General features: G+C 39.6%; 6 protein-coding genes and 2 long non-coding RNA genes across 14 annotated transcripts; 6 read left to right on the forward strand and 2 right to left on the reverse strand.

Moving 5' to 3' along the window:
• Nucleotides 1–1,259: 1,259 nt before the first annotated feature.
• LOC123468133 (CREB-regulated transcription coactivator 3-like) lies at nucleotides 1,260–4,338 on the forward strand. The gene is given in 10 exon segments (XM_045167799.1): nucleotides 1,260–1,289; nucleotides 1,438–1,587; nucleotides 1,832–1,915; nucleotides 2,010–2,180; nucleotides 2,257–2,346; nucleotides 2,492–2,557; nucleotides 2,763–2,793; nucleotides 2,796–2,906; nucleotides 2,978–3,091; nucleotides 3,164–4,338. Coding segments are annotated over 10 exon segments (951 nt in total). The 3' UTR covers nucleotides 3,268–4,338.
• Nucleotides 4,339–4,587: 249 nt separating this feature from the next.
• Nucleotides 4,588–9,853, reverse strand: LOC123468131 (histone-lysine N-methyltransferase EHMT2-like). The gene is given in 13 exon segments (XM_045167795.1): nucleotides 4,588–5,631; nucleotides 5,718–5,796; nucleotides 5,859–6,030; nucleotides 6,109–6,217; nucleotides 6,280–6,424; nucleotides 6,491–6,700; nucleotides 6,767–6,925; nucleotides 6,990–7,455; nucleotides 7,524–7,594; nucleotides 7,673–7,867; nucleotides 7,938–8,125; nucleotides 8,187–8,495; nucleotides 8,497–9,853. Coding segments are annotated over 13 exon segments (3,624 nt in total). The 5' UTR covers nucleotides 9,676–9,853; the 3' UTR covers nucleotides 4,588–5,289.
• On the forward strand, nucleotides 5,663–6,917 carry LOC123468134. Its single transcript, XR_006642080.1, has 4 exons — nucleotides 5,663–5,945; nucleotides 6,068–6,221; nucleotides 6,631–6,724; nucleotides 6,795–6,917. It is a non-coding gene; the product is annotated as an uncharacterized LOC123468134 (long non-coding RNA).
• A 281-nt stretch (nucleotides 9,854–10,134) lies between the features above and the next one.
• Nucleotides 10,135–15,045, forward strand: LOC123468132 (vacuolar protein sorting-associated protein 11 homolog). 2 transcript variants are annotated; one of them, XM_045167797.1, is made up of 17 exons: nucleotides 10,135–10,291; nucleotides 10,491–10,559; nucleotides 10,644–10,817; nucleotides 10,891–11,089; nucleotides 11,175–11,431; nucleotides 11,488–11,825; nucleotides 11,887–12,187; nucleotides 12,245–12,436; nucleotides 12,504–12,611; nucleotides 12,701–12,781; nucleotides 12,858–13,141; nucleotides 13,203–13,306; nucleotides 13,374–13,575; nucleotides 13,673–13,768; nucleotides 13,847–13,934; nucleotides 14,001–14,250; nucleotides 14,412–15,045. In XM_045167797.1, the coding sequence occupies exons 1-17, from the start codon at nucleotides 10,277–10,279 to the stop codon at nucleotides 14,930–14,932; spliced, it is 3,279 nt and encodes a 1,092-aa protein (XP_045023732.1). In that variant the 5' UTR covers nucleotides 10,135–10,276; the 3' UTR covers nucleotides 14,933–15,045. The 2 variants fall into 2 exon arrangements, with proteins under 2 accessions (XP_045023732.1, XP_045023733.1); XM_045167798.1 differs by having other exon boundaries at nucleotides 14,427–15,045.
• A 119-nt stretch (nucleotides 15,046–15,164) lies between these two features.
• LOC116929957 (transcription initiation factor TFIID subunit 10) lies at nucleotides 15,165–16,363 on the forward strand. 4 transcript variants are annotated; one of them, XM_045167805.1, is made up of 5 exons: nucleotides 15,217–15,323; nucleotides 15,388–15,540; nucleotides 15,605–15,819; nucleotides 15,944–16,008; nucleotides 16,075–16,363. In XM_045167805.1, exons 3-5 carry the CDS (start codon nucleotides 15,622–15,624, stop codon nucleotides 16,352–16,354), a joined length of 543 nt encoding a protein of 180 aa, XP_045023740.1. In that variant the 5' UTR covers nucleotides 15,217–15,323; nucleotides 15,388–15,540; nucleotides 15,605–15,621; the 3' UTR covers nucleotides 16,355–16,363. The 4 variants fall into 4 exon arrangements, with proteins under 4 accessions (XP_045023738.1, XP_045023739.1, XP_045023740.1 ...); XM_045167802.1 differs by having other exon boundaries at nucleotides 15,610–15,819; XM_045167803.1 differs by lacking the exon at nucleotides 15,388–15,540 and having other exon boundaries at nucleotides 15,165–15,323.
• A 781-nt stretch (nucleotides 16,364–17,144) lies between these two features.
• LOC116929954 (6-phosphofructo-2-kinase/fructose-2,6-bisphosphatase) lies at nucleotides 17,145–19,986 on the forward strand. Of its 2 annotated transcripts, none has more exons than XM_045167801.1 (6): nucleotides 17,145–17,301; nucleotides 17,989–18,113; nucleotides 18,453–18,640; nucleotides 18,707–18,985; nucleotides 19,075–19,668; nucleotides 19,734–19,986. In XM_045167801.1, the coding sequence occupies exons 2-6, from the start codon at nucleotides 18,047–18,049 to the stop codon at nucleotides 19,791–19,793; spliced, it is 1,188 nt and encodes a 395-aa protein (XP_045023736.1). In that variant the 5' UTR covers nucleotides 17,145–17,301; nucleotides 17,989–18,046; the 3' UTR covers nucleotides 19,794–19,986. The 2 variants fall into 2 exon arrangements, with proteins under 2 accessions (XP_045023736.1, XP_045023735.1); XM_045167800.1 differs by lacking the exon at nucleotides 17,145–17,301 and adding an exon at nucleotides 17,728–17,909.
• Nucleotides 17,940–18,477, reverse strand: LOC123468136. The gene is made up of 2 exons (XR_006642085.1): nucleotides 18,297–18,477; nucleotides 17,940–18,233 (listed from the first exon to the last, which is right to left on the reverse strand). It is a non-coding gene; the product is annotated as an uncharacterized LOC123468136 (long non-coding RNA).
• A 209-nt stretch (nucleotides 19,987–20,195) lies between the features above and the next one.
• LOC116929955 (nuclear fragile X mental retardation-interacting protein 1) lies at nucleotides 20,196–23,255 on the forward strand. 2 transcript variants are annotated; one of them, XM_032937287.2, is made up of 6 exons: nucleotides 20,196–22,097; nucleotides 22,157–22,254; nucleotides 22,309–22,515; nucleotides 22,596–22,730; nucleotides 22,797–22,975; nucleotides 23,039–23,255. In XM_032937287.2, exons 1-6 carry the CDS (start codon nucleotides 21,655–21,657, stop codon nucleotides 23,138–23,140), a joined length of 1,164 nt encoding a protein of 387 aa, XP_032793178.2. In that variant the 5' UTR covers nucleotides 20,196–21,654; the 3' UTR covers nucleotides 23,141–23,255. The 2 variants fall into 2 exon arrangements, with proteins under 2 accessions (XP_032793178.2, XP_032793179.2); XM_032937288.2 differs by having other exon boundaries at nucleotides 22,309–22,509.
• Nucleotides 23,256–23,257: the final 2 nt, after the last annotated feature.

Raw genomic sequence — 23,257 nt, forward strand, 5'->3', positions numbered from 1 at the left:
TCAAGCCTCGGTTCCGTTCGCCCTACCCGCCGTTCTGACCAAACAACCTCGTCTAATCAGATGCATCCAGTGGGGTCTAGTTCAAGCACCACAGATTTCTGGATCAGCCAGGATCACCCAGTCTTTCTCACAGCACTGGCGCAGGTAGTAGTGGCAACGGAGGGTTATCTACCAACGTCGCCTACCTCTCTCCTCCTTTGGATCCCTGCTGGAGGAGACATTCAAAGAGACTCGGCGTTGCACCAGCAGCGATGGTTTCAGGCGAAGGGGTCACCGGAAATGCCTCAACAACCTTGTCCCGAAGAGGGTATTAAGCAGTCGCATAAAATGAACTCATTGCATGAGTCTTTGTGTATCGTAAACCGATCTATTATTCCAGGACAAGACGGGAACAATTACATAAACAGTATGGATCCCAGCGGTTCTTCTGTCCATCTTAGGATTAGTGCCACTGGCGATGGACGACCCAAGTCCTGTTGTGACGTTTCGCGAGTACCTGGAATCGATATCATTTTCTCTCCATCGCACGAATACTTGTAATAGCATTCAATTTCAGTATTTGCCCCGGCCCAGAGACAACGGAATTCAAATTCCAATCGGAGTAATACAGGATCGTTGCCTGATCTGACCAACCTACAGTTGCCTCGCCCTTATCGATCCTATTGATGGAGACGATAATTCTTTTCAAGCGCATCCACTTTATTCAACTGTAAGTACTAAAATTTAAAAAATTTAATAGTTATCAAAATTTTTTACAACCTATATTCCGTCATTTTATTTTCTGTAACTCAAGCAGAGTCCTGTGTGGTTAGCCCAAGTTATGGCGCTCAGCGGTCTGAATGATGCAGTCACCCCCTCAACTCGCTTAACTTGGGCTTGGAGCCCTGGTCCTCGAAGCTCCGTGGGGATATCTGCGGCCCGTCACCCAGTCAGCGGCAGCGTCCTCGTCATCAACTGGTGAATCTAAAAGCAACCTCCTTTACGCCATTGTCGCCGATTCATTCCGTAACCACTCTCTATAGCGCTATCTTTTTGGTATTGATTTGTTACCGATCCACTAAAATATCTCCTAACGGTGAAACGCTAGTGTTATGGTAAACTCTAACGTAGTTTGTTCACTGTACTTTGTCGGCGTTGTTCGTTCTTTTCGTATTTTATTTTATTTTTTTATATTTCAATTTTTTTTTTGTGTTTTGTGTCTAGTGCTTGCTGTCCTGTGCCTTTTTTTCAGAACCTTTTAACCGTGCCTTTAGTCCTCCATGAACCCAAGGCTTCTGCATTCCTCAAAGGTGTTTCACAAAATAAGAGTGGAAGATGATGCATTTTCCCGCCAAAAGCGAACTTCATAGTTGCCATCCAACCTGAGCTTTCTGGCGTCATAAGCAATTTGCTGTTGTATTATTAACGTAGACTTTATTTTTGGGATGGTAAATTTAGGGAATCGCCTTGGATCCCAACGGTATATCGGTGCCTAGTTACCAACCGTATCTCTATCAGAACAGTGGCGGTGGAGCCGACTACGGCCAGCCTGTCAGCCCAGCTCATAGTCCTACTCATATGATGTCTCCCTCACAGCCTATTCCGACGGTAATTTCTTTTTTTCGTATATTTTCAGCCAGTATTTGTGGCACTGTTCCAAACAACTCGGAACTGTTGTAGAGTCTTCTCTTTTTCATACGTTTAGCATGATGAAGCGACACACTCTGACTAAGTTGCTGTTTCTTGTTTGTCAGCACCTGTGAATTTTTTATTTGATTTGCATGATTCTACTTTATTTTATTTTCTGTTTGTTTGTCCCATGTAAAAAAAAAAATCATTATAAAAACCGCAGCATGGAGGCTTGCTAACGGCATACCGAAATCCCCAACCGATTCTCAGACCCAGTCCGATCAGTTCACCTACCCTGGTTGTACCAGTAAGTCTCAATATCCGTCTTGCCAGCCCAAACGGGGTCTTCTTGTCTTTGCGGAGCTGTCTAATCGAATTATTTTTGTCTTTACTTCTCTTAGGGTCATATGAATTATCGGAGCAACAGTCCAGGCGATGGTACGAATTGTGCGAGTAGTGCCCCACCCAGCCCCGTATCACAAAGTCTCTCACCGGCCAGTTCGCCTGGTCTGGCTGCATCACCCGCTTCTCCATTTGCTGACCAAATAAGCAGCATGAACTGTCAAAACCAGGTACTTTGTCTTTTCTACAGATTTCACCGCTGGATGGCAATTTTCATTCCACCCACATTTTAAATTCATTTTATAGATGGGATCAGGTAGCGGTGGTAATCTTAACCAGATGTCGTTTTATCCCAATCAATCGAATGTGCTCAACCAATTCGAGCAATTCAATATGGTAAGCTAACCTATCCAAGCCTAACGAATGTAAATCATGTAAGAGCATGCAGTATTTTTGGTTTCTTTTTGTGTTGTATATTATTTTTTTCTCAATGGAGCATGGGTTTTTAGTTTGCTTTATTTTAATTTCGCCTTTCCTCCAGATGGATTCTAGCTCCGAACAGACGCTTCAAAGTTACGGAAACTATAAATCGAATCATATGGGACAGGTTAAAAAATATTTTAGTTTCAGAATGCTTTTAAATTAAGTTCATTTTCAATTGGTTGTGCTTTGAAAATGCAAAACCTTTCAAGTGTTTATGCGTCACGATTGCTATCTTAGTTCGTAGCACTGGTATTTGAAACCATTTTGACATTATCAAATGATATTGAATTTTTGACTAAATGAACTATATGGATTATGGTCTAATATAGGCGAACATCAGTATGGACATATCACTGGATCCCTTTACAGTCAGCCGTCGCAGTTCATGTTCGGTGGTAGGTTAGAACTGAACCAGCAAACTGCACCACAAACCCCGCAAACACCATCTAGTATTCCGGATATTGTTCTGCAAGGTATTGAGATAACGTGAATATTTCTAAATAGCTTAACTTTCATGCTTGGCTTTCGTACGGGTATGTTTCAGATTTTTCCTGCACACCGGAAGAGCTTGCGCGACATAATTCCCATGATCTTAGTTCAGCCATGGGGTCTTCTTTTGATGGCGTCGATTTCTACCCCACCGACGATGCCCTTAGAGGTTGCTGTGCTCTAAAATATTTTCCCTACGCTAATATGTTAATCTGCTAATATGCGGTGTCCTTTGTTACAGATGGACTCGACCCGATTGACTTCGACGGTTTGCAGATACTGACAAACTCTACTTTGGTAACGGATCCGTCGACCGAAGACCATTTCAGACTGGACCGCATGTGAAGGTGTACTCATTCGATTTTTATTCACCATCACTCTCCTTTTCGGCAATTTCTCACGCTCTCTTTCCCCTTCTTGACTAACAATCCATGGTTTTTCAAGTCTACATGTAAGCCCACAAATCACCGTTATGATCTCAGCGTTGTCTTGCATTTACTAAAGTGGAAAACAAAAACGTCTTTGAGATGGAATGACAGAGCAGAGATTCATAGCTGATTTTTGTTAGTTATCCAAATATCCTTCTTATCCCTATTTTGTCATTTCCGCTCTTTGATATTAAGACGGGGATTTTCTGCTCACCTTCCGTAAATTTAGGTTGAATTTAAGTCAATAGCAACTCGCTCTTCACTTACAATTTCCCAAATCACATTAAATATTCCTCATAATTCATAAGTGAAACGTTATCTATTTCTTAAGTAGAGACGGTTCAGATTGATGACGTAACTTGGAGCCACGCACAATAGTTTTATAGACCTTTTTAACCGATTATTACTAAGGAGAATTCGCAGCTGATTCGGCGCGTAAATGATTTTCTCTCACATGACAACCAGTTACTAGGTTAACATATTTCTAAACAATAGCTTTAACAAAAACATAGTTTAAAAAAAAACCCAGTTTCTGTTTTTGTTTCAGATTTATTTTTTTATTTTTCCTCTAAAACTTGTTGAGATTTTATCTGAATTTTAATTGGCGGTCAAAGCGGATGAATCATTGTATCATATTCTTCGGTTGTAATTCGTGCATTTTTGGGGGAAACTGGAAGCCAGGTCACTAGGTGTTTGTGCCATTTTCATTTAATTAGCCTAGGCCCCTGGGGCCTCACGCATCGTTACTGCACCTTTCTTTGTCAAAGTATCGTACCAAAATTTCATTGGTATTGATTGTTCCAGCTGAGTGTTACTTACGCCTAATCTCTCCTTGACTTCTCCCTACCCGTTTATACCCAGATAATTCTCAATTATTCGTTTAACTTTGTTCTTCCTTACAAGATCGACATGTTGCGCATTGTTATCACATCACTGTCATAATCATTATGGTTATACTAATATTCAGGTGGTGTAGTTTGACAAGCAATTTTCGTGTATGTTGATGAACATTTCTTCTTTTTTTATGTTGGCAGAAAAGTTTTGCGTCGGTGTTATCGTTTTTTTCTTTTCCCGAGGTGTTTCATTTGTCGTGCAATATTACACAATCAGGCCGTTCGCGCTTGTCCAAGGAAACAAGTCTAAGTTTTAGATCACGTTCCAATTAATCCAAAGAAATTTGTGTGAATTTCAGGGGACGGACGGACGCGTTTCGAATTCGATGTAGGACAAGAATGGCTACGCGAAACGAGGTATATTTTTGCCAATGTGACAAGTACAGGAGAGGAAAATTGCAAGACGAGACTTGGACAGAAATTCAGGTGAGATTTATTTACAAAAGAGATGGGGAATCACTCACAAGTCAATTGAATCAAATAGTGTTACCCATGTAAAGTGGAGCTACCATTGACGATAAAAAGAGCAGTAGAAATGAGGGACATTCGCGAAATTACTATTTTAAAAAACAAAACAAAAAACATTAGACTAGGTCAAAAACAGATTGCACTTGCTGATCCAAATTTAGCTACATTAGGATTCTTCATATACGCGAATTTATTTTGACACGCGTATGATTAATAATCCTAAAGTTGCTTTGAACAAAGAATAATTCATTAGAACACAAGTATTTTAATTGAAATTAAGTAGTCGGGAAAAGGTAAACGCATTTTCAAAATTTTACCGAATTGAGTTCATCATCAATGTTTCGCAGATAATTAAAGTAAACTTGCAGCTATGATAGGAGCAGGAGTGGAAGGGAAGTGGTGGAGGTAAGGTTTTGAGTAATGCTGAATCTAAGTTGCATTTTCGTAAGTTAATTAACAGTTTTTTTTACATAACTTTAAAATAGGGTGAGACAAAAATTGAAATTGGGAAGAGTAATGTCAAATCGGAGAATGCATGCATAACTTGGCAGAAATTGGGGGCTTTTTAAAAACTATGTTTAGGAGTGCTGGTAGCCGTTTTCGAGTTCCTGAAGTTGCAGACATCGCCGATACTCTTCTACTGTTCGATGAATAGTCAACTGCGAGTACTTACATTTTGGCGAGTGGCACGAACAAGTAAATGACTTATATTTAATAATCCAAAATTTGTCACCGTAATCAAAAGCCAACTCTTCATTGGCGTCAATATCTCGAACGGCGAAGAAAGCGATGCGTGGAAACTTCAAATCCTGGTGATCAACGTAAACTTTAACAGGAATCAAGTTAGGTTCACAAGAATGATTGATAAAACGGGCAATATTGCCGTAGCGGCGGGCGTCAATGCAGTAAGTTTCTCCGTCCTTCAGGAAGTATTGTAAGAAAATTTTTTAATTCTTAAAGGTGTCTGTAGTTATTCATTCATTATTATAGTTATTCACGCATTTACCTTATTATCCAAATCGAAAAGATATGAATCGTCTTCACGTTGATCGGCTTCGAAGTCTGTGATGATTTCGCCAATGTATCTAGCAGACGATAGTAGGAAATCAACAGTGAATCACGTCGTCGAAAAGATCATCACACTTACTCGCAGACGTAGGAGCCCTTTGAAATAGGTTGGGCAGCTCTGACTCCCCAGCCTTTGTTTTCGATACGGAAAAGAACTAAACGTGAGGTAATTCCATGTTGAACTAAACGATTATTGCACGACCCTCGATGACATTGGCAAGCACGATTGCATTCGAACAACATTGGGGGATCTGTGTCAGTTAATATTAACAATCAAATCCATTATAGTTACTTTAAAGAAGTTTACAATTATCACTACAATGACTTGCCTGCAAAATTGAAGTCGGATACGAGTTTGCCTTCGTCGTCGTACCAGCAGCGAAAACTGAGACTCGAGCAATTGCAACCGACTGAGCAGTCACCGACGCACTCGCAAAACTAGGTAATAAAATCGGTATTGTTGTCAATGTGATATTCGATTTAGTGATTTCAAATATTACGGTAAGTGAGTTAATGGTCCGGTCGACGTGCAACGGGCTAGTGAAGCAATTTTCTGTGATGTATATAAAGTCTTGTGGTTTTGGCTCGTCGTCATATCCATTTACGCATTGGATAGGGTTGGCCTCTTTTCCCTTTGTGATGTCACTATAGATAATAAAAGAGCGGACACTTAAACACCAAATTAAAATTGTTTCTGTTTTCTATGTATACTTTGAGAGTAGTTTTTCGGATTCGGTGCATGGTGTTTGGGTGAATTGTTGGAGTTTCATGTTGAGCGCCAAAAGCAGCGCTGAGTGACAATGCTTATCTGGGCAAACCTCTAAAGCTAATTGATTCTCTTTATTCCGTAGGTCGAAACGTCCACCTCTAGTTATCAGGAGCAAAGCGCATTCACAATTGTCCCGACGACTTGCCGTATGCCTTCAAATTTTAAATGAGCATTGAGTAAGTATCGGTTGATATTTAATTGTTATTTTATGAACTCACAATGGCGTGTCGCCATGTACATTCGCAGCGTTCACGTCACACCCTTGATCAAGCAGAAGTGCAACTATATCGACTGACCCGGAGTAAGCTGCCCAATGCAAAGCGACATTCTGCTCTGCATCGCGTACGTTAGGATCTGCCTTACACTGAAGTAAATATCTAAAATAGAATGGTTAATTATTACTGGTTTGAATATGCATCTTAATCATAGTTTCGAAATTACTTGACTATGTCTACACGCTGATGTTCACATCCCCACACCAGCGGCGTCCAACCGCCATCATCCTGTGCATTAATGAAACTTCTCCCATTTCCCAGCGTCATGATATAATGGCAAGCTTCTAGGTTGCCATTTTTGCACGCCAAGTGAAGGGCAGTCATCCCGCCTTCCCCTGTAAGGTAAAACAGAAATAACGTCAAAGGCGCAATACCGAATGAAGATATCTGGTGAAACCCGACCTTCAGCGATGTACACGATCCAGCTATGGCAAGGTATTTGACAGTTTCATTATGACCTTGGATCAGGGCCAAGCTTAAGGGTGTATTTTGCGATCGATCCAGCTTGTCGAGTGCCGCTCCGCTCTGCAAAATGATGTGGACCAATGCCAAATGGCCACCATAAGCTGCGGCATGTAGTGCGGTTTGGCCTTCTCCATCCTGGTAGGTAGTATTCACATTCTGTCCTTGTCCTGTAATATCAACAGTTCCTGATTAATTGCAGCCCAAATAATCTATTAAAGCCAATTTTTTGGTTTACTTAAGCATTCGATGACCCGTTCGATATCGCCGTTTTTCGCCGCTACGTAAAGACTCTTATTGCTTGACGAACTGAATGAAATAAGGGAGAAAATGTCCCATTAAAGGTGTGTACATGTTTCGCATACGTTACTTTGTTATATTACATACCTTTTGCCAGTAGTTTCAAATGACTTCAAAATGCGCTGTAGCATTTCTTTGTTAAGAGACGGAGGAATACTATTCGAATCAATTACTTTTCCTGACGGCAAGACAAGTTGAGAAGAAAGATAGCGAGGACAGGATGTTTCTGATACGATTCTGGAAATTTCCCGCGATGGTAGGCGGGAGATCTTTGCGGTCGGACTGAAAAACAAGGATTTTGAAACGGTAAAGGCAAAAGTTTGTTGATAAAATCTAAAATTGAAAATTGTACATTGTTTTTAGCAATTTTGCGTCATTGCAAAAGACAGGTACGGCACAGGTTTTCATCTGTAAGCGAATTTCGGTAACGGCAGAATCGCGCTGGCAATGTAAGCACGTTTTCCGTTGACCCGGCCGTTGGCAATCGGCATGAAAAAAATGAATTGAACCTTCCAGAGCCCTACACTGAAGAAATGTTCCCTGTGAAAACAAGAATCAGTAAGCGCACTGTTAACAGATCCTTCGATGTATAGTCACTTGCCTGAGTGCAAAATAGACCACAGCCAGGACAGCAAAAATGTTTCCGAATACGATCCCGGTGTGAGTCGCAAAGAATCATAAACGGTATCTTTTTGGACGGCCGATAGAAGCGCTTTCGATTAGCCACCAAGCAGCAGCCGACTAGTTTTCCTCCAACTGAATCAACAGCTTGACAATACAAAGTGGCTGCTGGTGGAGCAGTAGCCACTGGGGGATGGCTCTCTACACAAGAACATGTAAAGATGGTTTTCTCGACAAGCAGGGAAGCAGTTCCGTTAACTTGTAGAGGAGTATGACAATCGGCCAGCTTGCTTCCCTTGTTCTTCGACAATAGATAATTCAACTTCATTTTCTAGAGAATTTGCGACTAGAACGGATTCATCTGCCAACGATGTATGACTGACAATGCTTTTGGCTGATGTTTCTCGCATAAGATTGTCGGACGACAGCGAGTTGTCCCCACCCGAGGAAGTATGCAGTGTTTCGTTTTCGGCAGTAGAATTGTTTTTGGTAGGCAACACTTCGGTCCGTAACTTTTTGCATGTTGGGCGCGATTCTACGCATAAGAGATTAGCACCGTCCAAACAAGAAACAACCTCAGATTGATGAACTGCAGTATCTGGACTTGATTTACTTTGTAAACCCAGTGAAGCCATATGCTCCATTTTGGAGACATCTTCCACGGCAGTATCTTCACTCACTTCAACGGAAATGTTTTCGGTTTTCGGTTCAATCGGAACTGCTCCCTTACATGGTCTACCACGTTTTCTTGGAAGATCTATTGGTTTGACTAATTCAGGCTCTGGGGGTGATATGGTCTTTTTGATTGGCCGGGTTTCAGAGAGGCCTTTTAGCAGGTCTGTAGCTGAAGTCCGGGTAATATTGGTTCTTTGAGATCTTCGTGTAGTTATGATGCCTGGAACTCCTGTGGTTGAGTCACTTCTTTCTGAACCAGCCTCACTGCTTGAATCCAGTTCATTCCTAATGAGTTCACCTTCAGTTTTTAAAACATCAATGGCTATCTGCTGAGGCTTATCTATCTGGGTTGTTCTTGGTGGCCTTCCTCTTCCTCTGGAGTTCTTTGGTGTTTCTGATTTACTAACTGTTTCAACAGAGTCTTCTTCATTTTCAAAGTTTTGACGCTTGAACTTTGATTTTGATCGATGTGGCCCTCTTCTGTTAGCTTGCTCAAATGCCATTTCCTCCTCAGGATTGGTATTAAATTGAGACTTCATGCCTTCCAAGATCTTCTTTCTAACATCCTTGGGATTACCTTCAGTAATTGTTATCTTACTGTCATTTTCTCCAGATCTGCTGGAGGAAATTGACATTGGAGGTGCAGGATCCTTTGAGGGCACTTGTAAGGTGATGAGAGCATTGGCAGCTTCGGCTAGAGATATTCCATTATTGTGCGTCTGCGACACTTCAATTTCGATGAAAACTTCCGAGTCCTCTGCCATCGTAGAAGAAACTTCCTGTAGTGAATCCATATTCCTTACAGATATGAAGAATTCTATTGAACCTCAGAGCCTTAACATTCAATACTGAAATTCTACTGTCCGCAAAAAAAGGACATGATGAAAAAGCTAAGTTAGATTCCGTGAAGGAGATTCCTTTCAAACAAATAAAGCCGTAAAAATAAATCCAAAGATTTTTTAGCCGCAAAACGCGAGCCCGATGCTCCAACACCATCTATGAACGATAGCTAAATCGAGTAAACTTTGCGTTCAAAACAAACAAAACGTATACTTATTCAGAATTGTTTAATTTTTAAAACACCATTTATAGAATCCGAAATAATATTATCTGACTTTCACCTTATTTTAGACAGTTTTATTCCTCTTCAGTTCCTCAGTTTTTTTACAATCTAAATTTTTTCGTTCTTCATTTTTCCAGCCACTCACTTGGCATGGAAATCCAATCATCCAACTCACTTGTTAGGTGGCACCATCATCGATCCAGCCGAAGTCAAAGTCAACATCAGACCAGACGAATTTTTTGCTCGGCAATATTTCTGTTTGACATATGAAATGAATAAATTGTAGTATTATTTAGAGCTGATGCTTCTTCGATTCATATTTATCTGTACCAATGGCTTTCTTCCAGGTGTGTTCATTCAGTTAATTAGGTGTGTTATTGTCTCAATTTCCTAAACTGAAAGTTGTCAGTTTATGAAGTTTTACATTTTGCCATGAATTCACTGGCCTATCCGCCCACTTCATTGTAGTTTTTTCTCATTAGCCAAATTGAGTTTGGCACAAGCGTATATTTGATTAACCAACCTCTGTCTTCTTTTTCTTTACAGTGGAGAAGGTTTAATTTTTTTGAGTTACTGAAGGAAACAGACAATGGTACTTTGGACAGGTCATTCAAGGTAAATGATTCATTAAAATATCCACAAAGAATTCAAATGGTTATTAAAATATACTTATGTGACCATAACTTGTTTCATTTTAAGGATGTAACAATAAACTGTAGTTCAAGTGGTAGAGGATACCTAATTCTTGGAGATAACTTGGGCCTGGTCCATCTCTTTGACAGGCAGTATCAACGAGAATCCTTTAAGGCATATAATGTGAATACTAGCCATGTGCTTCAACTTAAACAATCATCATTTCTTGGCACAGTTGGTGTAAGTTACTTAATCCTTTATGGTGATTTGGATGAATCATGTTGAGTAAACATTTCTTATTTAACTATTGAAGGAAGATGATCCAGGAATCAATCCTGTTATCAAAATTTGGAATCTGGAAAAGAAAGACATACATGGTTGTCCAGTATGTGTTCACCTAGTTCGAGCTCTCCCCGGAAACCGGCCAGTTCCAGTTACGGCATTCACCATTGACGAACAAATGCATTTGATGGCAGCTGGATTTGCGGATGGTTCAATAGTCCTATATAGAGGTAAGTCTATTATAAATTATGAAAGGCAAATTTCATGACTCAAATATTGATTTATTTGTTATTTAATTATTTTTATTTTCTGCAGGTGATTTAAGTCGTGAACGTCACAGCAAACAGAAGTTTCTACAGGCTGGGACCAGTCTCATCTCTGGACTTTGTTTGCGGACTACCCAGAAAATGTCACATTTATATGTTGCAACACTATCAACAGTCGTGATGTACACAATTGTTTCTAAAGACAAGGAGCAATTTTCACAACTTGATACAGTGGGTTGCTCCCCAGGATGTTTTGCGTTTGCTGACTCAAAACAAGGGCAGCATTTCATGATTGCTCGAAATGATGCAAGTTTATAGCAGTATTTTAAGATGTTCTGATGGCTCATATGTTTTTTCTTTAGGCTGTTTATTGTTATACAGTGGAAGGAAGAGGGCCCTGTTATGCATTTGAAGGAGAGAAGCTTGACTTACATTGGTTTCGTGGTTACCTAATAATCGTATCTAAAATTGCCGGAAAGGGGGACGCAGACAGCGACAAGACCACTGTAACCATCTTCGACGTCAATAACAAGTTTATTGCATTTACAGCACCCATCGCTAAAGCTTATCGAGTTATTTCGGAATGGGGATCTCTGCTTGTACTAACGAAGGATAAAAATATTCATCAGTTAATGGAAAAAGACTTGCATACAAAACTAGACATTCTTTTCAAAAAGAACCTTTATGACGTTGCAATCAGGTAGTAAATCCTCCGCCCTTCTAAGGAAATGCCAATAATGTTACTTATCTGTTGTTTATAGAGTGGCCAAAAGCCAACAGTATGATATTGAAGGGCTAATGGAGATTTTCAAACTGTATGGTGATCATCTATACGCTAAGGGAAATCATTCTGGAGCTATGGAACAATATTTGAAAACAATCGGTCGTTTGGAACCGTCGTACGTCATCAAGAAATTTCTGGATGCTCAGCGGATACATCAGTTGACTGCCTACTTACAAGAACTACACAAGCAAGGCTTGGCTAGCGAAGATCACACCACGTTACTTCTAAATTGCTATACCAAACTGAGAGATACAGATCGCTTAAACCAGTTTCTAAATGTAACCAGGAGTTTTATACTTAAACCTTCCCTTTTAATGAAATTTAATGTGTTGCAGACCAAAGATCAACGAAGCGAATTTGACGTCGAAACTGCCATTAGAGTTTGTCGACAGGCGGGTTATTTTGAGCAAGCATTACGTCTAGCTGAAGACCGAGGAAAGCACGAATGGCACCTTAAAATACTTTTGGAAGATCTTTCTGACTACCGACAAGCACTGGAATATATTCAAAAATTACCTCCAGATTTAGTTGGTTACAAAGTCATGACAATCATTTGTTTGTAAAGGGAGCTGTCAGTTTCGCTTTATTTGGCAGGCCAAAGTAAATCTCCAGGAATACGGCAATGTCCTACTTGAAGAACTTCCCGACGAGACTACAAAACTGCTATTAGATTTATGTTGCAGTAAGAGCCACAATAACGAAGTAAGAAACTATTTAACGTTGGTTTTGAAATCGCGACTTTCTAGGGATTTTTACGTAAAGTTAAAAGCTTTCATTGTTTTTTTGCCCAGGTGTGTGATCCAGAAGAGTTTCTGTTGCTTTTCATCAACCGTAACGAGAAATTGGTTGAGTTTCTTGAAAACGTGTTACAGGTTGATTTCTTTTATCTAGTTCCCAATTACTGGCAATTTTATGTAGACCGATTCGTCTCTCTATAATTGTCTTTAGGTCCATCCTAATTCAAATAGTTCACTGCATTTTGCACTGCTTGAGCAGTACCTTTTGATGTGGACTAAAAATACTGCAAACCCGGAGTTGGAAAAGAAAATTACGCTTCTTCTGCAGAATTCTTCCGTCTTGGGTGCCGCAGATCGTGCTCTTTTCCTTTGTCAAACACACAAATTTCGTCCTGGAATTCTGTTCATCTTTGAAAAGACAAAACTTTATGGGGAATTACTCCACTTTTATGCAAACGAGAATAACTTTGAGAGTGTAATTTCCACCTGCAGAAGGTAAAATATTCTTCGGATAATGTCATAGCTAAGAGACTGAATATTTGATTGTATTTTGTAGGTTTGGTCAGCAAGAACCATCTCTATGGGTGAGGTCTTTGACATTATCTACATCAAACGACAAGGTAACTACCGAATGCTTGGCGGAAATATTAGCCTCCATAGGTAAGACAGTTAAATAGTTTTTATGGTAATCTTGGAAACCCTGTTAATTGGCGACTGAAAATTGCAGAGAAACTCAAACTTCTCCCTGCCCTTAGAGTGATTGAAATGCTAGGTCGTTCTCCTAACGCTACTTTGGGTCTCGCACGGGACTACTTGATTCGCACTCTTCAGTCGGATCAGTCGAACATCAGTGAAGATGAGAGACTTATCCAGCAGTATCGTCAAGAAACTGAAGCAGTCAGGGAAAAAATTAAGGATATAAAGACGAGGTAGTTTACTTTATTACTTTTTTTTATTATTATTTTGTGATGTGATGCAATTTGCGATTTTCCTATTCTTTAAATTTGTTTGATTTTTCCCTTTCAGTGCTTTAGTGTTTCAAGGTTCTAAATGCAACGTATGTAACCAGCCACTAGAACTGCCGTCAGTCCATTTCCTCTGTCTGCATTCATTCCATCAACAGTAAAAAAAAAAAAAAAAAAACTACAACCAATAGGCCTACTATATTCATAATTGTTGTAAAACTTGTAATTTTTTTAGTTGCTTTGATAGCTATGCTGATAACGAGAACGAATGCCCAGCCTGCCATACGGAAAATAAAAGGATTTTGGACATTGTCCGGGCACAGGCAAGCTATGCGAAATAGTTTACTTATAATTCCAGTTTAAATTATCTTTCTTTGCTTTCTTTTTAGGAGCAGAGCAAAGATCTTCATGAAGCCTTCCATGGGCAACTGGAAAAAGCTGATGACCCTTTTACGGTACTTGCCGACTATTTTGGCCGCGGAGTCTTCAACAGCTTACCGTCCTGGGAGACGGCTATTTCGGGCCATCAAGGTGTTCGTACCGATTTGTCATCCGTTTCTTGGGGACCTCAAAATGCTGGTCCAGGTTTTGAAGCTAAGCTGCGTAAGAGTGAAGGCAAAAGCTGTGCGAATCTTACAGGTGAATATCTAAATGGAATTTGTTTGTGAATTTTTTTGTCTGTGTTATTAAGCAGAGTACAGGATTACTTTGATTTCTGTAATGTTTGATATATAATTAAGTTTAGCATATTTGCTGTTCTTAGAACAAATAAAAGTACCATAAATCTAGGCTGAATTCAGCTTTTGTCTTGCCAGGATTCACGAATGAAGGTCGTGTGAGATTGCAAGAAAATGCTTCGGTCCGACCTACACGAATCGATGTGACTGAAGGCCGATTGCGCAACGCTGAGGTGATTGGAGCTGTAGAACGAGCTGCATCGAATAACGCTGCGACTACAACTTCCGAAGCAAGGCATCGGCTTCAAGAAGGAACAAACGCGAAAAATTTTCTAACAACACCGGTCGAAATTCCCCGTCAAACCGTGGTAACGCAATCGGCTGCGAGCGTTCCAAACTACGTAGGAGCGGTTAAAGCGGTTGTCGCTTCCGGTTCATCTGACTTCAGTACGTCACTAAGAAAATCTTCTAATTTATCCCTACGTAAAGCGTACGGCAATCAAGCGAATGCAGAACCGGAAAATCCCTTCAAGGAAAACACTTATGACGAATCAAAAAATCCATTTGCTGATGAGCAATCTTCCAATCCCTTTGGTGATGACGAGGACGATTATAATGACAGTCTAAATCCTTTCGCTGAATAATATAATTTTTCAATCTCAAGTTGATTTAACGCCATGTGTGCTGTATCCCTTGAGTCCACTTTCCATTACGTTGACTTTATGAAATTAATGCTAAATAGACACGTAAACACCAATTATCATTATTATTGAACTTTAATTTTGGTAATAGTAATAATGATTTTTTTCCGTGCTGGTTTTCTTAGTCCGATTATTTGAGATTTGGTGTAATGAAGTTCAAAATATTTATAAATGAATAGCAGCGCACCTGTCGGTCGTTTTATGCACCGTACGCGTAAGATTTCCAGCCCAGAGACCTGTCGCGTCTGCTGTATTGTTGTTACCTAACATAAACAACTCGGAATTTCAATCGGTCTCCAATTAAAAAAAAAACCTTCTGGGCACGTTGTACATTGTAAGCATCTTTATCTTATGAAGTTAAGGAAATTTTATAAAAATAATAATTTTTAATCTATAAGGTCCTTATATTACCCCAGTGTTAAGTTTGGTTAAGGCAAGGACACCGACAGTTGTGGTCGTGGATGGTTTATTTTGATAAGTTTTCCGTATTTCTAAGAAGATTTGATAGAATTGATATTTTGTTCGCGTGGCATTTGGTTTTTCGAAGAAATGTAGAACAAATTTTTTACACACACAGTGTTGTTGGAATGATGGAACATTGGTTTTTCTCTTTAGCAGAGCTACATCTAAATATGGATGATCATGATGCACCAGAGTTCATGGATGATGATTCACAGGAAGCAAATTCTCCAGTAGCTGAAAATGATCAAACTGTGTATGAAGATTTGGCTGCTGGTCAGAGTTTGGAATCGGTTGAAGTTAGTAGTACAAGGACGCTAGGACAACCCCTATCTGATTTCCTGATGACTTTAGAAGATTATACACCTACAGTGAGTAAAATCAAAACTATAAGTTGTGAATGTTTGCTGTAAAAAATCTCATTGTTGTTTGTATAGTTGTTCTTTTTATTTTTATAAACACATAATTTTTTTGTACTTATTTATCTTTGACTAGATACCTGATGCAGTTACATGTTCTTACCTTGCCTCATCTGGCTTTGAAGCTTCTGACCCCAGAATGTAAGTTTTATATAATTTCTTCCGCCCATTTTTCTGCTGCTGTAAGACTGTTCATTTCTGTTGCAGTGTCCGTCTGGTGTCAATTGCTGCTCAGAAGTTCATCTCTGACATAGTAAATGATGCTCTTCAGCACTGCAAAATGAGAGGTGCTAACACTGTTCAGTCCTCTAAGAACAAGGCAAAAGATAAAAGATATGTCCTAACCATGGAAGATCTTGCCCCTGCACTTGCAGAATATGGAATTCAAATTCGCAAACCCCCTATTATTCATAAGGTCTTAAAAATCATCTTGCCACAAAAGCAAACCAACAGCACCATTTTTCTTGTTTCTTTTAATAAAACCTAATCTTCTGAATCTGATCGTCAAGTACTAGGCCATTTACTTGACGTAATATCAAGTTATTTATCAATGTTGAAAACCAAACTCGCCGAGAAAATCTTTTTGGGTATCACCTTTATGCCGCCTTATCTGCGTAGTACATTGATCCTTCTGTCCAGGTCAAAATTATATCGCAAATTGAAACTGGTACGCATTCATTCGTGGCAATTCGATCCTCAGCTTAATGTTTCAACCCATCCTGATGGTATCACGCCATTCGTACCGGATTAACATGGTCTACTACTCTGAAATCAAAGGATACTTCGAAACCAATCATCAACCTTGATGAAGTTTCGTCGTATTCTTTAAATTTTACATGACCTAAATCGCCTCAAATAATCGAAAAGCGAATGGCCTTTATCGAGGCTTATTCAAGGAATACTAAAATATAGTTTTGTGTTTCAGTCAAAGTGGCCTTGCATATACGGACGTCTTGAGGACCTTGAAATACTATAACGTTCATGAAACCAGAACTTCAGAACGGTGAAGTTCATGAAGGCCTGTAAAACAGAATATTAAAAAATTGTGTGTGTTTAGAATTGTTTGCCAATAACAACGAATGTTTTTATGTACAAACACCACACAAACGATATCTAACCAGCTTTTTTGGTAAATTTCCGCAAAGATAACGTAACACCCTGTGGCCACTGGAACCGAAACTTTCCACATCACTCCTCCTCTCACTATTCATCAGGACCCCGCCCCATCCTGAAACTTGTTTACTAGAAAACTCAGGCATGACACAAAAAATAAAAAATAAAACCACGCAGGAAGACGTGCTCACTGCTCAGCTTAACATATAAACAACCAATCACCCAAAGTCTTGGCTCCAGTCCTGTTTGATCAGTCAAACAAGATCCAAGTCGTAACCTCACTTCATACCGAAAATCTAGTAGCCGGGGGAATAATAACAGGTGAGGTCTTGAGTTGCCATTACTTTTCAAAAGCGGTCTACGTGATATTCCCACCAGCTAAAAACATGTCATATCTTGGCATTTGGCCAACATTTATTTATATGTATAGTTGTACGTGATCAACTCGCCAGAGTATAAAAAAGCTATCGATGACGAACTGATGAATCTCCTTAGAATTTGTTGTGCTTTCCTTAGACATTTGTGATACAAGTACATCTCTGAAAACATATGTCAGAGAAGTTTTTCATTCTATACCTTTTTTTTTACCAATTCTTTCTTTCTTCCTTCCAATATTCATCATTGTTCTTTCATTGCACTGGTTTATTCTCCCACTTTGTTGACATCGATTCAGCCACGAGTGGCCGCAAGGCTGCGCGCTACGCTGCGCGCGTGTTTGGTACACTGCGTCCCCCTATCTACGTATATGCTTCCCCTTCACTCGACCTCAAGTCTGTAGTCAGGAAAGTCGCGAGTGCCTCTCGAGCGTCTCTGATAAAAACACCCACACGAGAGGGACTTTCTTATAGTTATCTTTTGATTTTCTAAACAACTCTTTTTAAAATTACTGAATGCTCCAAGTATGTCCTTGGTTTTGCAGAAGTTATCAGGTGTGATTGGATCACTGACGATAGATAAGATTTTTTGTTTGTTAATTCAAAAAAATTTTTTATTTCAATTTTTTTTTAGTTACTACAGCATTTTGTGAAAACAGTGTTTCGTATTGCTTCAACTTTAACCCTGCACAATGCTTGTCGTTTTGACGGAAAGACTTTCACCCATCCTCGAGTGGCTCAAAAGCGTTGCTGGATATAGTAAGTCGTAGTAACGTTTGTTTGTTTTGTTCCCCTTTTTTTCTCTTTTTAAATCCGGCATTTTTTTGTTTGTTTTCTTAATTACTTTATTTTTTTTATGTATGGCTCCTAAATTTTAACCTTGGAAAAGTTAATTGAATTATGTTTGGAACTTTCAAGCCATATGTGTGTTTCAGAGAATACCTTTATCCACCCCTTGCTTGAAATGCAAACTTTGCAATAATGAGAAAAAGCACGAATGGAAACCAGTTTCTGTCAAGAACATTTCGCCGCCGAGGGGAACAACCTATTGGGATTTGAAACTAATCTTTCACCGTTTTATTTGTGTCTTTTTCGTAGGCGTGGTCGAATCAAATTCGAAGGCTTTGAGCGTGTCTCGTACCCAACGGAGTAAGGATCGACCTCCTCTAGATTGTTCTCCACGGATGAATCATTCCCTTAGGCTGGCTGTTGGTCAGTCATCGTCTCTATCAGAACTTTCCACACAAACAGATGACTGCATTTTGCTGGATGGAAAAAAAGTTTCTGTGAGTTTTTCCGTGATTTGAGTTTCCGATTTGTTATTAACGATCTAATCATTCTTTCACCTACAGTTCTTAACGCTTTCTGACTTGTCCGGAGACTCTAAGAAGGATTTGTGCAGAAGACTAGTGGCTTCTAATGGCCAGGATGTGTTCCTCATGGGTATCTCATACAGCGACGCACAATCTCTTACGACTTGCCGAGATTTCCCTAAGGCCAGTAGCCATACCTTGCCTCGTTGTCGAAGTTACCGATTGCGCAAAACCCAACTAATGGCTGATCCATTTGATACATTTTCATCAGTCGTTATTCAAGCAAAAAACAGAAATCGCACACTCTACTTTAGTCGAGTAATTATTAAATTTGTGCTTTGAAAAAAAATAATGAAATGGGAAGAATTCATGTGCAATTATTATTTTTTATTGTTCATTATTTTCAGCATGGTGAGAGTGAATATAACGTTCTGGGGAAAGTTGGAGGTGATGCGGATCTTTCCTCCCGTGGCCGCCAGTACGCTGATTGCTTGGCTGAGTACGTCAATAGCACTTTGGGGTCTATTCCGGGATTCAAATTGTGGACATCTTGTCTGAAACGCACAATTCAAACGGCCAAAAACATCAAGGCACCTCAAGAGCACATGGAGGCACTGAACGAGTTAGACACTGGCGTCTGTGACGGACTCACTTATGAGGAAATCGCCGAGCGCTATCCAATCGAATTTGCTGCTCGTGATGACGACAAATTTCATTACCGTTATCCAGAAGGTGAATCATATTTGGACCTACTACTTCGCGTCCAACCAGTTCTGGATCGTCTGAAGGTCGAGGACAATGTTATGGTGATCGCACACCAGGCAGTTCTGCGTTGCTTGCTGGCAGCGTTGCTCAACAAAGATGAAAAAGAACTGCCCTACATCCATACGCCGTTGCACACAGTGATGCAACTGTCGTTTAACCGTGCGGGTGGCGGCTGCCATTTGGAACTCATCCCACTAAGCATCGAATGCGTTGAAACGCACAGGGCCAAACCTGAGGTGCAGTCGCAATCTAGTTCTTACATTCGGAAAATATATACGTATAATTTTTTATTCATTTGTAGAATTGTAGTCTCACACGTACTGCCGAGGAGGCGCTTATAACCGTTCCTGCACATTTCTGAAAGTATGCCTGCATTCAATTATTTCCTTTGGCATAAGACCCGGGCGAAAGATAGGTAAACAATGGGGTTCAACGTGTACGGTCGGTTTCTCTCAATCTTGTTTCTTTCCATATTGTAACCTTTTTATATATCTGTGATTATATTCGCATAGTGTACCGAATGCTTCAAGAATTTAAAACTGTATTTCAGGGGATCTTGATTTTTTTTTATTAGAAAAAACTGGAATACAACGCTGGTATTTGGCTCCGAAATGAGCCTTCGACTAGCCAAGTATTTCACTAAAATCGGTACATTTAATTACCACCGCTGTATTAGACTATTTTTAACACCGGACCAAAAACAAGACAGAACAGAAACTCTAAAACTATTTTTTCCCGGAGAATCCTTGTTTTGTTTTCGAACGCTGGGAACGATTTGTCTTGTTTGAGCCGAACTGCTACGGCATTCGATTTCATCCCAAAAACTAGTAGCTTGTTTTTTTAAATGCTTTCTAGAACCATATAACGTCGTCTTCTTATGGAAATCGATATACTTGAAAATTAACATACACAACTTGAGGCTTGTTTATTTTCATCGTGAGAATAGTGCCTCTATAATAGAGTTGCGAGCGCTTACCGCAAGCTGTTGGCAATTTTGATACTCATATGACCTCGGGTAGCAAGGTAACAAAGTTATTCTTGTAAAAATGGGTCATAATAGTTGATTTGACGGAAAACTGGAACTACTCCAAATCGCAGAGTGACGGAAGCCAGTGTAAATAGAGCATCTAAGAATGCTAGAAAGGAAAACATCTGAGGAACCATCAGGAAACCATTTAAGCGTCGGCAGGGATCCGAATTTGCATTGATTCCGTTGGACGCCCGTCTATGCGAAAGAAAAACCTTCTTTTTCACTTAAATAGCAATTCTTCCACCATCTAGTAACAGATTTCTATATGTTTCATTTTTCATTCCATTTTCAGCATAGATGGTTCAAGCAATCCATATAAAACACCTATTACTTGCGTGGCTTATTTACATAAGCCACGCCCCACGTTCACTTTTCGCAAACCAGATTTTTTGGCTTTTTCGGGCTCGCTCCCTCCGAAAATGCTGCACCATACGGAGATCTCATGCACTACAAATGCAAAAATGCCATCGCTCTAGACATCCGCTTGGTGCAAGTATTCAAAAATTCTATCTTTCTTGTTACTGCAATCAGAACTCCGCCTGGTGCAGCACTTTGGGAGGGAGCGAGATAAAAAAAATCTGGTTTGTAAGAAGTGACGTTGGGCCTTACTTCCGCATGGTGCAGCACTTTCGAGGGGAGCAAGCCAGAAAAAGCCTTAAAAATCGACTTCACGGAAAGCGACGTTGAGCGTGGCTTATTTACAGGCGTTTGAGCAGAGTCATGGAAATTGGAAACCAGTCATGGGTTCCATGACTCTGGTTTGAGTACTCGTAATCTATGACTCTGTGACCAGAGTCATAGATAATCTAGGATTCTGCTCGGGCTTACTTCGTCCGATTGATCTGCACCATGCGGAGGTATTTACAAGTTACAAGTTCAACTTACAAGTTACAATTACCAACATAATAACAGAGTATAAATTTATTAATAGCCAACTCCCTCTATGGCTCTGATAATAAATTAATAATGATTAATGAATGATATATCTAATGCTGTGGCAACGTTGCCGAAGCACATTTATTAGCAGACTACAATTTGATTTGTTTTTCAGGATTTAAAGAGCTGGAGCACATGTGGACGTGGTTTTCGAGACTTTATTCTTACTAAAATACGTTTGCTCAAAAGTCTTTAAATTTACTTGTTAAGGAAACTTTAGATGTTCCCACACGGTGTGAGCTCTTTGTGATTTCAAATGGCATTACCTAATCCTTTTGCCTGTGGCACACTTCCTAAACCAAGTTTTACACCTGTTTATTCACCCCAAAATACAAACTTAAATCCTGGCCCAGGATTACCACACGCACCTCAACCTCAGTATAGTGGTGATAGTGTGACAAAGATGTATCAAAATGATACGAAACAAAAGACGTTTGACCTCCAAAAAGGCAACTTTCAAAACTCACAATTTCAACCTTTCTCATGTGATCGTTGTGATCGTTCATTTAGATCTCATGAACTTTTAAACATTCACATATCTGAGCACATTCCCTGTGGAATAAATGGATGCACATTTGTGGCCCATCCTAAAATTGTGGAGAAGCATATACAAATGCAACATGAGACAGGACTTGCTGAACAAATAATGAGGCTAAACACCCCGGAGGAAATACAAAAATGGAGAGAAGAAAGACGAAAGTATCATTTTATAATAATCATTCCATTTAAATTTTATTGCTATTAACTCTTTCTTGTAGCCGATTTCCCTCTACAACAAATGTTGCACGTAGACAAGCTGAGCAGAAAGAAAGATTAGAAAGAGGAGAACTTCTGTATGAACCAAAAAAAAAATTTGGTATGAAGTGTCAATGCAATGCTTTTTAGTTTCATTTTTTAATAAATTTTGCAGCCAAAAATAGAAAACAGCAAGAGAAAGGAGATAGGGGAAGAGGATGGGATGCAAGAAGAAATCAGAACAGGAAGGATAATGATAAAACAGAAAAAAAAAGTAACAACATGCCACATCAGCAATCCGGACCAGAATTTTCACAAAATGTTTCAATACCAAATGAAACGAAACCATTCAACAGTACAAAGACACCAGAATCAAGTATAGGTTATATTGAATTTTACCTCAACAGGGTTTAAAACACAATTTACCTTTATGATGGGCTTATATAAAATTTATGGTTTTAGTAAACATTAAACAGAACCTCGATGGTGAAATAGTAATGGAGAATAAGGAAAAAATTTACTCCGGAGTACAACCTGCTAGTAATGCGTTGGCCAATTTGATAAGCTATGCCTCTGATTCCGAAGACAACATCGCAGGTGAAGCTAAAACTCAGCTAACTTCTTATTCATATGTGCTTATCTACTATTTCTCCCATGTTCTAGATGCTAAAAAAGCGAAATTAATTATAAAAGATGCTGAAAAGCCTGCTATGAATTGCCCCAGGGAACGTCCCCCGAAACCCATTAAGCGTAGGAAGAAGGGAAAAACACAAAAAAGTGCTGTAACTGTACCAGCTGTTAAAGAGCTTGTTCACCCAAAGAGGCTGACACTCCTGCAAAAGGTTGTAATTTTAAAATTTATTAGCCTGAAACATTAGATCTTACCAAGATTAAAATTTTTACAGCTGTTGCAAGGTGAAATTCTGCACGAACGTAATATCATTCTCCAGTGCGTGCATTTTATTGTTCAGCAGAATTTCTTCGGTTTGAATCAAGGAACAGTTTGAGTGGTAACAGCAGAAGCAGATACATTCATTTTCAGAACGAAGGGAATACCCATGGAAAAGTATTGAATTTTTTACGTACTTGATTTAAGTACCTCAATATAATATTCAAACTGTGTG

Source organism: Daphnia magna, unplaced genomic scaffold (genome assembly GCF_020631705.1).
Source record: "Daphnia magna isolate NIES unplaced genomic scaffold, ASM2063170v1.1 Dm_contigs301, whole genome shotgun sequence".
NCBI lineage: Eukaryota > Metazoa > Arthropoda > Branchiopoda > Diplostraca > Daphniidae > Daphnia > Daphnia magna.

What these genes read in the sequence shown, in the direction of transcription:
- LOC123468132 (XM_045167797.1), top strand. An exon ending in GTAAGAGCCACAATAACGAA is followed by an intron (nt 12,612 to 12,700) that starts GTAAGAAACTAT and finishes TTTTTTGCCCAG; the next exon opens with GTGTGTGATCCAGAAGAGTT. An exon ending in TGGACATTGTCCGGGCACAG is followed by an intron (nt 13,935 to 14,000) that starts GCAAGCTATGCG and finishes CTTTCTTTTTAG; the next exon opens with GAGCAGAGCAAAGATCTTCA.
- LOC116929957 (XM_045167802.1), top strand. Translation starts at nt 15,451, where the DNA reads ATGGTTTATTTTGATAAGTTTTCCGTATTTCTAAGAAGATTTGATAGA. An exon ending in ATTTGGTTTTTCGAAGAAAT is followed by an intron (nt 15,541 to 15,609) that starts GTAGAACAAATT and finishes TCTTTAGCAGAG; the next exon opens with CTACATCTAAATATGGATGA. An exon ending in GAAGCTTCTGACCCCAGAAT is followed by an intron (nt 16,009 to 16,074) that starts GTAAGTTTTATA and finishes TTTCTGTTGCAG; the next exon opens with TGTCCGTCTGGTGTCAATTG.
- LOC116929954 (XM_045167801.1), top strand. Translation starts at nt 18,047, where the DNA reads ATGCTTGTCGTTTTGACGGAAAGACTTTCACCCATCCTCGAGTGGCTC. An exon ending in TGGATGGAAAAAAAGTTTCT is followed by an intron (nt 18,641 to 18,706) that starts GTGAGTTTTTCC and finishes TTTCACCTACAG; the next exon opens with TTCTTAACGCTTTCTGACTT. An exon ending in GCACACTCTACTTTAGTCGA is followed by an intron (nt 18,986 to 19,074) that starts GTAATTATTAAA and finishes CATTATTTTCAG; the next exon opens with CATGGTGAGAGTGAATATAA.
- LOC116929955 (XM_032937287.2), top strand. Translation starts at nt 21,655, where the DNA reads ATGGCATTACCTAATCCTTTTGCCTGTGGCACACTTCCTAAACCAAGT. An exon ending in TGGAGAGAAGAAAGACGAAA is followed by an intron (nt 22,098 to 22,156) that starts GTATCATTTTAT and finishes TCTTTCTTGTAG; the next exon opens with CCGATTTCCCTCTACAACAA. An exon ending in TGAACCAAAAAAAAAATTTG is followed by an intron (nt 22,255 to 22,308) that starts GTATGAAGTGTC and finishes TAAATTTTGCAG; the next exon opens with CCAAAAATAGAAAACAGCAA.